The sequence below is a fragment of the Arachis ipaensis genome, chromosome B03 (assembly GCF_000816755.2).
Source record: "Arachis ipaensis cultivar K30076 chromosome B03, Araip1.1, whole genome shotgun sequence".
NCBI classification, from domain to species: domain Eukaryota; kingdom Viridiplantae; phylum Streptophyta; class Magnoliopsida; order Fabales; family Fabaceae; genus Arachis; species Arachis ipaensis.
The window spans coordinates 99,435,340-99,446,416 of NC_029787.2; the positions used below are offsets into that span (position 1 = coordinate 99,435,340).

General features: G+C 39.8%; 1 protein-coding gene across 4 annotated transcripts; it reads left to right on the forward strand.

Annotated features, from left to right (window-relative positions):
* LOC107630756 (G patch domain-containing protein 4) lies at positions 99–4,411 on the forward strand. Of its 4 annotated transcripts, none has more exons than XM_016333980.2 (12): positions 99–586; positions 1,436–1,672; positions 1,742–1,826; positions 1,903–1,979; positions 2,070–2,094; positions 2,187–2,280; positions 2,378–2,444; positions 2,708–2,783; positions 3,105–3,292; positions 3,460–3,687; positions 3,770–3,886; positions 4,019–4,411. In XM_016333980.2, exons 2-12 carry the CDS (start codon positions 1,595–1,597, stop codon positions 4,073–4,075), a joined length of 1,092 nt encoding a protein of 363 aa, XP_016189466.1. In that variant the 5' UTR covers positions 99–586; positions 1,436–1,594; the 3' UTR covers positions 4,076–4,411. The 4 variants fall into 4 exon arrangements, with proteins under 4 accessions (XP_016189466.1, XP_016189467.1, XP_020974798.1 ...); XM_016333981.2 differs by having other exon boundaries at positions 3,111–3,292; XM_021119139.1 differs by having other exon boundaries at positions 2,193–2,280.

Here is an 11,077-nt window from a genome sequence, read left to right on the forward strand (position 1 = left end):
TTAATATCAATCAATAGACATATACTGTCACCAAAAAAAAATCAATAGACATATACTACTATTAATAAATACGGACAGACATGTACTAACAAATTTTTACACTGGACCAATATATGTGGGTTTTACACTAGTTTGTTTTGAGAAAGTAAACCCTAACCCTATCACCCTTTTCTCAGTGCCGTCACCCTTATACTCTCTCCATTTCCAAAATTCAAATCCTCTCACAATTCCAGCCCAGAAATTCGAACCTCTCCGGCTCTCCTCTCACCGACGTCCGCCACCTTCCTTCCCTCTTACTGCCACGCTCCTTCCCTCTTACCGCCACCGTCTCAAACTCTCACGGTTTCACCTCAAAATCGTCGTCTTCCCGCGTCTGAGGGCTGAGGCAGAATCGTCGTCCCCTTCCCTCGTTGCAGCCTGAACGTCACCGCCTCCAGCCCGGTCTTCATCGCAGCTTCCAGTCCGGTCTCCGTCGTCGCCTCCAGCAAGATCTTGGCCTGTCTTCATCGCCGCGGCAGCAGCATCTTCGCCGGTCTTCGTCGCATCTCGTTCGTCATCCTCTTCGCCGTTCGCCACTCGTCCTTCCGTAAGTCTTCTGTGATTTTATTCAATGCGTTTGTGTCTTCTGACCTTGATGGAGTGTGGTAATAGAAGACAAAGGAATGCTGATGAAGAAGATTGGAACGATTATTATAGCAAGAATGTTGTTGAGGGTGCTGATTAATTTGTGATTAATGATGATGAGATGATTGTGGGTGTTGTTGCTGAAGAAGCACTATTACTTGTGTTTGTTGTTGTTTTCAAACAGAGTTAAGGATGATTAAACAAAATGACTGTTCCTCTTGTGCCATTGTTGAATTTGAATTTATCGTTGTCATGCCTATTTGTAGAGTTAAGTCCAATTGATTTGGTTTTTGACTTCCCAATTGCTACAATTTGGTCTCTCACATTCAAAAAAGTGTACCAATTTAGTCCCTCGTGTATCATCGTTGCCGGAACTCAACACCGTTAGTGACGTAGTTCAAGCCTTGTCACGCTAAAGAAGGCACTAAATGACGTCGTTTGAGTGTTTGAACAATACTAAAACGTAATACCCCACCCTTTTAGTATTGTTCAAACCTGAAATGACATCATTTAGTGCTCTTTAAGCGCCAGTGTACAACGTCGTTTTAATATGTCCAACATGACAAGATTTGAGCTATCAAACTAACTGCATTGAGGAGGGACTATATTGGTGCACTTTTTTTAATCTGGGGACCAAATTATAACAATTGGGAAGTCAGAGACCAAATCAGTGTAGCTCGCCAATCTCAGGGACCAAAATGGGGTTTAACTCCCTATTTGTATCTTGAAGTTTTGTATATGCAATGTAGATATTAAAGAACATGCAGCAATTCATATGATTTAATGGGATTGACCAAAACTCGATGAACAGGCAATTGTGGTGCGGTGAATTAGAGAGAAGGCAGGGCAGAGCGCAGGAGCAAAAGTGAAACCCGCCACGAATGTAAGCACAACACAAGTTTGTATTGTGCAAACAACCAAACACAGAATCGGCGGCATAACTGCACAACAAGAAGAATAGTTGGCAGGCATGGCGGCACCTGAATCCCCTGTCTGCTATGTCGGTGTCGCCAGGCAATCCGCTGCTTTTCGCCTCATGAAGCAAATGGTGCGCTGCTGCTTCTCTTCTCTCTCTTTTGTTTTCCTTGAATTTGAATGTTATTTGATTTGATTTTAGGGATGGGAAGAAGGTGAAGGCCTTGGCAAAGAGAAGCAGGGAATCAAAGGCTATGTCCGTGTTCAAAACAAGCAAGACACTATTGGTACTGTTTCTCGTCATTCTTCTAAATTCAATTCTATACTATGCTTTTGCTTATGCTTGTGCTTATTTTTCAATAGGAATTGGCTTAGAGAAGCCAAACAATTGGGCTTTTGACACTACTCAGTTTGATAATATCCTCAAAAGGTTGAAAGTGGTATGTCTCACATTCAACTCATGGTTTCGCTTTTTGGTCCTTATTCTACTACTTTGATGACTCAAATATTTCTTTACATGTGATTTGTAGCAAGCTCCACAAGTTGAAGACTCAGGTATCATATTCACAATTATGATTTCCAACAAAATGTCCACTTTACTGCATTCTGATGCCTCATTAATGTTTTTTTCTGTCATTCCTTGGCAGGAATAGAGGAAAGAAAACCTAATGTGCGAACCAAGACTAGTGTACCTTTTGATGATGAGGACTCTGTCTCCAAAGCTACCAGACCACAAGGAAGGTCTGTGTCGATGCGCTTTCAATTTAATTCCTTTTCTTTTTGGGGTTCTACTGTGTAGTTAACTATATATATTTCTTTTGCTTTTCTTTATGCTCAGATACAAGAGAAGAGAGAGGGGGAAGCTCGTCTCTGAATATTCCTTAAAGGATCTTGAAGGAATTCTTGTAAGTTCCAAACTCCAAGCATGGATAAACCATTTCTTTTAGTGTAGCCACAAATCCACAATTTGACATGATGATATTGATAATAAAGGGAATGTTGCATTACTTTTTTATATTAGTATCCGAGTGTTAAGCAGTGGTTGTTCTGTGTAATATGGATGTGGAACTTTTGTGTGGTTATGTAGCAATTTTCTAAAGTCAAGCCTCCCCACAATATATTTCAGCATTAATTGATTTAACATTGTCTGGGATTTTGTTGATAATAGGTTAAAAAGGGTGAAGTATCTGACGTTGATGATGAACTGGACTTGTTAAAGGCATCTGAAATTCAAAATGTTAAAGGTATAATCTAAAATTACAAATTTGCAATGAGGTTTCTATACTATGTATATCGTCATTATATCTTCATTATAATACTACATTCATATCAAAGCCTCATTCCTTATTTTGCATGTTGTCAAGACCTCTTATCTTCCATTTAAAAAATAATTGATCATATTAAACTCTTAAGAGCTATCAATTAGTACTTAGTACTGAGCACTCTCCCACAGCCTAAAGTACTCTCTTTGAAAATCTTAATCCTAAACCTGTACATTGTGTCCTTGGTATTTCTATTCTGTCATTTATTTATTCTTGGATCCTTAATCCGTTTCTATTGTTTTGGCACAGAACCTGCTTATCCAAGCATTCCTCCAGAGTGGTGGGGCTATAAGTATGGGTTTGTTTCTGGTGGATTTCTTGGGGCAGAATTAAAGAAGAGAAAATTCCTTACATCTGAAGGTGCTAAAAACAGGATGGAGAGAACTGCATTTCATGAAGAAGATCAAGAAAATCTCTACAACCTAGTCCAAGTATATGTTTCCTTACCCTGAAATTTTTTAATGTGCTGCATAACGTTTAATCAAATGACAATATTAGTCACATGGGATATTCAATTATGAGCTATGAACTACAGTTGCTTGTGAGGCTGGACTGATCTTAATTTTTCGTACTATGCTGTGATCCTAATTATACTAAGGACAAATCCACCACCGGAAAGCAAGGACTAGGCATAAAGGACAGGCCCAAAAAAGTAGCTGGCTGCTATTATCAGGGTAAAAAGACATCATTTGATAATAGTGATGATGAAGGATCTAATGATACTGATTCTTTGGAAAAACAAACACACAACAATTTAGTCAAAGTAGAAAAGGTTGTTGAATCCAAAGTGAAGCTGAAGAAGTTGTGTAAACAACTTTTACGAACGGTGAGGCCTATTTATTTTATTACAATTCTGCATCTTCCCTTTCTCACTGTTGAATTGATGATTGATCACTGGCTTAATACAGGTGCCTGGAGAATCATTGAAACTGAAACAGCTCAAAGCCCTTATTGATGAGCATTCATCTTCGGTTTTGTCCAACTTTTCATCGAAAAAAGAGGCTATTGCTTACCTGAAACAAAAGGTATGGATATTTGTATTACACATCATTTGTGGAAAACTAATCAAACTAACCCCCTTCAAACGTTCATGCTATCATTGCTTCATGTATTCTCTACCAAGTGGTGACATGCTTTGTTTGGTCCTTTGAGTGCAGCTTACAGGGAGTCGGAAGTTTTGTATTGAAGGGAAAAGAGTTCGATTGGCATCTTAAGAGAAACTGAATATCTGAATTTTGATACCATTTTTGCAGTATTTTGAGGGAGAAAGATGGCAGCGTGCATTTTATTGGAGGCCAATTTTGTTACTTAAGATTTGTCAACCGATGTAGTAAATTATATAGCACTTTGCGAGATTTTGTTCTCATTTTTTTGCTTACCTGGATATGAATAATTGGCATTGATATTTTACTATTTTAAAATCTCTCGGGTATCCAGGGAGCATGATTACGTTGGCAAGGTCTGTGTGTTGGGCCTTTTGTGTTTGTGACCAAGTTGGACAGTTAAAATATAATAGATATGAATGATAAGGTCATAAGGTGTTGTTTCTATCTCTTGTTTCTTTCTCAGTTCTCGTAGAACCCTCGAGTGCAACGGTTTTTGGACCTGAACCTTTCTCCTCAACATAATTTGTAATACTAGAACCTTTGCTACTTTAAAGCCTAGTGCCTGCTCGTTCGTGGGCGCTCTCTTTGTTGTTTGTTTGGTCTACCCACTATCAATAGCCCCCCAGAAATGAGGTATTTAAAAACCCCAAGTTTTGTATCAACACCCCTGAAGGAATTAGTGGAATGAAGGAGCAACCTTCAAAGGCAAGTACGAGGTTTGATGTTTTGAGGGAAGACGCGAACCATGAATCAGAAATCCCAAGAGAAGCAGGAAAAGACAACATAGAAGAATCATAAAGTCAAACAATGCCTAATAAGGAGCATCAGGAAAGAACCCACAGCCCAACTAGTCCCTCTCCTTGCCCAACAAAGAAAAATATCTCAGCCAAAAAATCGAGACCCACAAACCAGAAAAACAGGAGAGCTTTCTTAACCCCATTGTCATAAGGACCCAAAACCCACTTCCATCACAGAATCCTAACCGGATCTCACCCAGGCCAATCATACATGAACCAGCCCGTTGACTCAAAAGTCAAAACTCAGCCATCACTATTAAGTATTAACCAACCTGTTAGTAGACACTGATTGTGCTCCTGGACTTACTTGCTCCAGAAATTATTAGAATCCTTAGGAATGATGAAAGAGGGGATACCTTATCCCCGCCTAGTTTGTACTTAGGTCTCTTTTTTTTCTGGGCTCTTAGTCCCGTTCTAATGCCAAACCTGAACCCCTCAACATGGCTCTTGTTAAAAGCATAGAAGCTCTGTTCAAGACAATCGACAAATAAGACTTTCACATATCTATAGAGAAGGAAACCAAGTAGCTGATTGGCTATTAAAAAAAAAGTACTAAGTAGTACACCAAAAAAAAAAGAAAGTACTAAGTATCCAATAGGCGTTCACTTTTTAGATAACTTCCCTAAAGAAATGGCACAGATTTTGTTTAATGATGTAAGAGGGGTCTCTGTAATTGTTAATGTTTTTCTTTTGGGTCTTGGGCCCTGTATGTAAAAAAAAAAAATCCTATACCCATGACCCATGACCAACCTTTGAAGTTTGAACACAACCACCCCTCAAAACTCATACATGAACATTGTACCACCAAACTCACCTGAATATACAGCAACAACCTCGACTCACCAAGTGGTGATTTTATGAATAACACTATTATACCCGAAATTCAGGAATGGTTAAATTCAGGATTGGATCTTCTTAATTTTTTTCTATAAAGAATGATCTCTGAAAATTAGAGCTGACTTGCAAAAAATATGATTCTCCCCTTGGAACGAGTGATTGGAGATGGAAGCACTATAGATTTTTGGAATGATTGCTGGGTCAAAGGGGAGGGGCCCCTATACTTAAAAGACAACAATACTAATCCCAGAAGCTCTTACCAATAGTCAAATTAAAGATTTTGTGAAATTATTATATTTATCTATATTTCAGTAAAAAAAATCCTATACTAACAAGAATAATAATAGAGAAGTGAAGCTAATGAGTCTTCGGATGGTCAAACTAGTAAATTTAAAATATATATCTTTTTCCATGTTTTGTTAGTGATATAAATTTTTTTCTATATCTTATGTTTTATTTTAAAAATGAAAGATTTTATCTAAACAAAATTATTTTAAAATTAAATTGTATATTCGTAAGTCTTAAGCAATAAATTGTCTTGTAATATAAGGTGGAGATAAATTCAAATTCTGTGTTTATTGTGGTAACATCTTGTGTTTTATATAACAAATTTTAATGGCATTTTTATTTCATTTTTATGTTTTATATAAAAAAATTCGGTGTTATTCTTCTTTTTCTTTATCAGAAACAAGAGATTGAGAGAGTAATCTGAAAAGTATATTATTCAGTCTGATGAAAAGTATAATGTACAAGGGGTATATATAGGTGCCAGAAGAATCAAAGTAATAAAAGCATAGAATCCTACAATTAATATACAGATATGCTATATAGATATAAACGATACTAACTGATCTAAAATGATTCTAATGATTCTCTAACATCCCCCTCAAACTCAAGTGGGAGCTAAGAATACCATCTTGAGTTTGGATAACAAAGTCCGGAAACGAGTCGGGTGATTAGCTTTCGTGAAAATATCAGTAGTCTGATCCAGTGTTCCAACAGCAATGAGTCGAACAACATCAATAAGGATACGTTGCCGAACAAAGTGACAATCAATCTCAATGTGTTTGGTGCGTTCATGAAAGACATCATTATGGGCAATCTAAATAGCACTGCGGTTGTCACAAAAAATATCAGTAGGGGACGACTGAGGAGCACCCAAATTTTCGAGAAGCCAACGAATCGAGATAACCTCAGCAGTAGTGTCGGCGAGGGCACGGTACTCAGCTTCTGTGCTTGATCTAGCAGTGAACGTTTGCTTCTTAGCACGCAAAGAAATGAGAGCGTCGCCAAGAAACACACAATAACCAGTAGTAGAACGACGATCAGTGGGATCACCAGCCCAATCAGCATCGGAGTATGCCTGAAGGGACAAAGAGGAATGGGCAGAAAAATAAAGGCCATGAAATAGAGTACCTTTGATGTAGCGAAGAATGCGAAGAACTGCTGCATAGTGAGTAGTACGAGAAGCTGACAAAAACTGGCTAAGTACATGAACTGGATAGGCGATGTCTGGTTGGGTGACAGTTAAGTAGACGAGTCCTCCAACTAGCTGTCGATAGAGAGTAGGATTATCCAAAACAGTACCATCCATAGGAGTAAATGGAACATTAGGCTCAAGAGGAGTAGACTCAGTGCGACTATTTGTAATCCCGACTCGAGCAAGAAGATCTGAAGCATATTTAGCTTGAGAGAGATAGATGCCATCATCGGTGGATATGACTTCTAGACCAAGGAAATAGCCGAGAGAACCAAGATCTTTCATCTCAAAAGTACGCTGAAGGGACGCCTTAAGATCAGAGATACAATCAGTATCATCTCCAGTAATGATCATGTCATCAACATACAGAAGTAGAAGAACAACTCCACGGTCACTTTTACGAATAAAGAGAGCATTCTCATGAGGACTGCAAGTGAAACCAAGACCGCATATGGTAGTGCTGAACTTGTCAAACCATTCACGAGGAGCTTGCTTAAGCCCATAGAGTGCTTTGTGAAGTAGACAAACTTTTCCAGAAGGACAAGGATAACCTGTAGGGGGTTTCATATAGACCTGCTGTTTCAAATCTCCATTAAGAAAAGCATTTTTCACATCCATCTGACTGAGAGAACAATTTTTGACTGCAGCAATGGCAAGAAGAGCTCGAACAGATGTGAGACGAGCAACAGGAGCAAAAGTCTCTTCATAGTCAATACCATACTCTTGTGTACAACCCTGAGCAACTAGTCGTGCCTTATAACGGTCAATAGAACCATCAGAGCGAGTCTTGATCTTGTATACCCATCTGCTTCCGACAACTTCTTGATTAGAAGGAGAATCAACTAAGTCCCAAGTGTGTGCTTTTTCAAGTGCCTGTATTTCTTCCTGCATTGCTTGTTGCCAGTTTGAATTTGTGGATGCTTCTCTGAATGACTTAGGTTCATGTTGATGAAGAATAGTAGAAAAACAATGATAATCAAGAAGATGAGGAGGTGGATTTCTCACCCTGGAACAGCGAGTGGAAGGAGGAGGCATGACGGTAGGAGTAGGAGCGTCGTCCGGTCTGGAATCATCGGGAGATGAAGAAGGCGAAAGAACAGGAGGCTGTGGAGAGTGACCCGAGATAGAACCTGTAGAATCATCACTAGGAAAAAGATCAACATTTGGGTTAGTGAAAAAAGGTGACTGAGTAGGAGGAATAGACTCAAAGGAGGAGAACCGAAAAAACATGTGATGCTCCCAGAAGACAACATGACGAGATATACAAATACGTTTAGAGAGAGGATCCCAACAACGATAACCCTTGTGTTCAGTGCCATAACCAAGGAAACAACACATACGAGCCCGAGGTTCAAGTTTACTATGTTCATGAGGCTAAAGAAGAACAAAACAGACACAACCGAAAACTCGAAGAGAACTATAATCTGGGGAGGTATGATAAAGACGCTCAAAGGGAGTAACATTACCAAGAACAGAAGAAGGGATTCTATTGATAACATGAACAGCAGTAAGAACAGCTTCACCCCAAGTACGCTCAGGACACGAGGAGGAAAGAAGCATTGCACGAACAGAGTCAAGAATGTGACGGTGTTTGCGTTCAGCTCGGCCATTTTGTTGAGACGTATCAGGGCAAGAAAACTCAGACAAGGTACCCTGCTCTGCAAGAAAGGTTAAGAGTTTAGAATCGTATTCCATAGCATTATCGCGGCGAAAAACCTTAATGACCTTGGAGAACTGAGTTTTAATCATAGTGGCAAAGTTAATATAAATCTGAGGTAACTCATGGCGATTGGTCATCAAATAAACCCAAGTAAAGCGTGAGTAATCATCAATGAAAATGACAAAGTATCGAGCTCCTCCCATAGAAGCGGTGGGAGCGGGATCCCAAACATCAGAGTGGATAAGATCAAAAGGAGAGCAAGCAAGAGAGGAATTATTGTGAAAAGATAAAGCGGGTTGTTTAGCAGTTTGACAAGAAATGCAATCAAAAGACTCATGATTAACCTGACCCAAAACACCCTGAGACACAAGAGGACGCATCTTTCCCAAGGAGGTGTGAGCAAGATGTTGATGCCATAAGTGAAGAGTAGAAGGAGAAGAAGTAGCACAGAGATTTAGTACAGGAGGAATATGAAGATTCTCGAGTTCAAACAACCTTCCGACCTTACGTCCAGTCCCGATGATTTGTCCCGTCCGACGATCCTGTACACGACAACTAGAAATGGAAAAAGTGACATCAAAACCGAGATCAACAAGTTGACCAACAGAAATAAGATTAAAGTTCAACTTGGGAATATAATAAGCATCATGAAGATTAAGAGCTGGCTGGGAAATAGAACCCTTGTGTGTTGCGTGCAAGAGGGAACCGTTAGCAGTATTGACAGAAGGTGCATTTGTAGTGGTAGACAAAGACGAGAAGAGATCACGCAAAGGTGACATGTGATTAAAGCATCCAGAATCAAAGTACCATGTAGAACTACCTGGAGGAGTCGAAAAAGCAGCAGGAGTATTACCAGAGAAGGAGAGAAGATGCTTAAGAAGAGACGCAATATCAGAGAGAGACACAGGAGACGGGTTGAGAAGCATGCTTGAGGTGATCAGGACGTGGTGGGCGAGTAGGACAGGCAGTAATCAAATGTTCCCAGAGCTTACAATAATGGCAGAACAGCTGTGAACAATGGTAGCTAATGTGACCTTTCTGGTGGCATGTGCGACATTCAACAGAAGGACAGGCTGAGAAGAGGTGCCCGAAACGGTTACAGTTTCGACAGAATGTACCCTTTCTGTCTGTGGCAGCAAAAGCATCTGACTTTCCCATAATAGTAGATAGAGATCAAATAGAGGAGAGAAAACTGCAACTTCGGAGCAGAAAATGAGAAAACGGAGTGCAAAATCGGAAAGAGCTCACCGAAAAGCCTCGGGAAAGGTCCAACTGTCTGCCACGTCAGCGCCACGTCAGCGTAAGGAGGCCACGTGTCGGCGTCCGAGTGGAAGAAGATGACACGCGGGCAAGGTGAGCTAGAGAGCGGGTTAGATGGTGGACCGGGTCGGGTCTGAGTGCGGGTCACCAGGAAAAGCACTGGAACGCGGGTCAAACAACGGGCCGGGTCTGGACCGGGTGCGGGCTGCCGAGTCAGCGCAGAACGGCAGATGTGCGACACATGGAGGATCGGTGGACCGTTGATCGCAGAGCTTAATCTGACGGTGCAGAATGAATCTGGAAGGAGAAGCAAGTTGGTCGCGACAGCGTCTTGGGGCGGCGCGTGGCGGCGCGTCCGGCGGCGGATGACGGCGATTCTGGAAGCGTTGGAACCACGACGACGAGAGGAACACGGTGGGGCCGGTTGTGACGAACCAAAGCGTCGGAAAAGGATCCAAAAACGATGCTAAAGAAGACTGGTGAGGGAGAAGAAACAAGAGGCTATAAACCCAATTTACATGGAAAAAAAAAGGCCTAAACTCTTGATACCATGTTAGAAACAAGAGATTGAGAGAGTAATCTGAAGAGTGTATTATTCAGTCTGATGAAAAGTATAATGTACAAGGGGTATATATAGGTGCCAGAAGAATCAAAGTAATAAAAGCATAGAATCCTACAATTAATATACAGATATGCTATATAAATATAAACGATACTAACTGATCTAAAATGATTCTAATGATTCTCTAATGATTCTCTAACAATTATTATTGTTATTTTTTGTACTCTATTTTTTTATTTTGTTTATAAAATATTTTTAAAATACACAAACAAATAAACAAACAAACAACATAAATAAGAATAAGAAAAAAAGTATAAGAAGAAGAAGAAAATAATGCCAATCATGACAACAATAATAATGATGAATGAGGAGAAGGAGAAAGGAAAAAAAGAGAAACAATCAATTGAAAAGAAAGAAAAAATGATGAGAAGGAGGAAAAGAAAAGAGAAAAAGAAAATGAGTATATAACATGCACTAAAAGTGTTTATTAATTTTATTTTTTTTATGGGTAATA

Bases quoted from the DNA above. Each gene is read 5' to 3' on its own strand.
- LOC107630756 (XM_016333980.2), top strand. From the start codon at position 1,595: ATGGCGGCACCTGAATCCCCTGTCTGCTATGTCGGTGTCGCCAGGCAA. The intron at 1,673-1,741 runs GTGCGCTGCTGC...ATTTGATTTTAG, and splicing joins TTCGCCTCATGAAGCAAATG to GGATGGGAAGAAGGTGAAGG. The intron at 1,827-1,902 runs GTACTGTTTCTC...ATTTTTCAATAG, and splicing joins AAACAAGCAAGACACTATTG to GAATTGGCTTAGAGAAGCCA.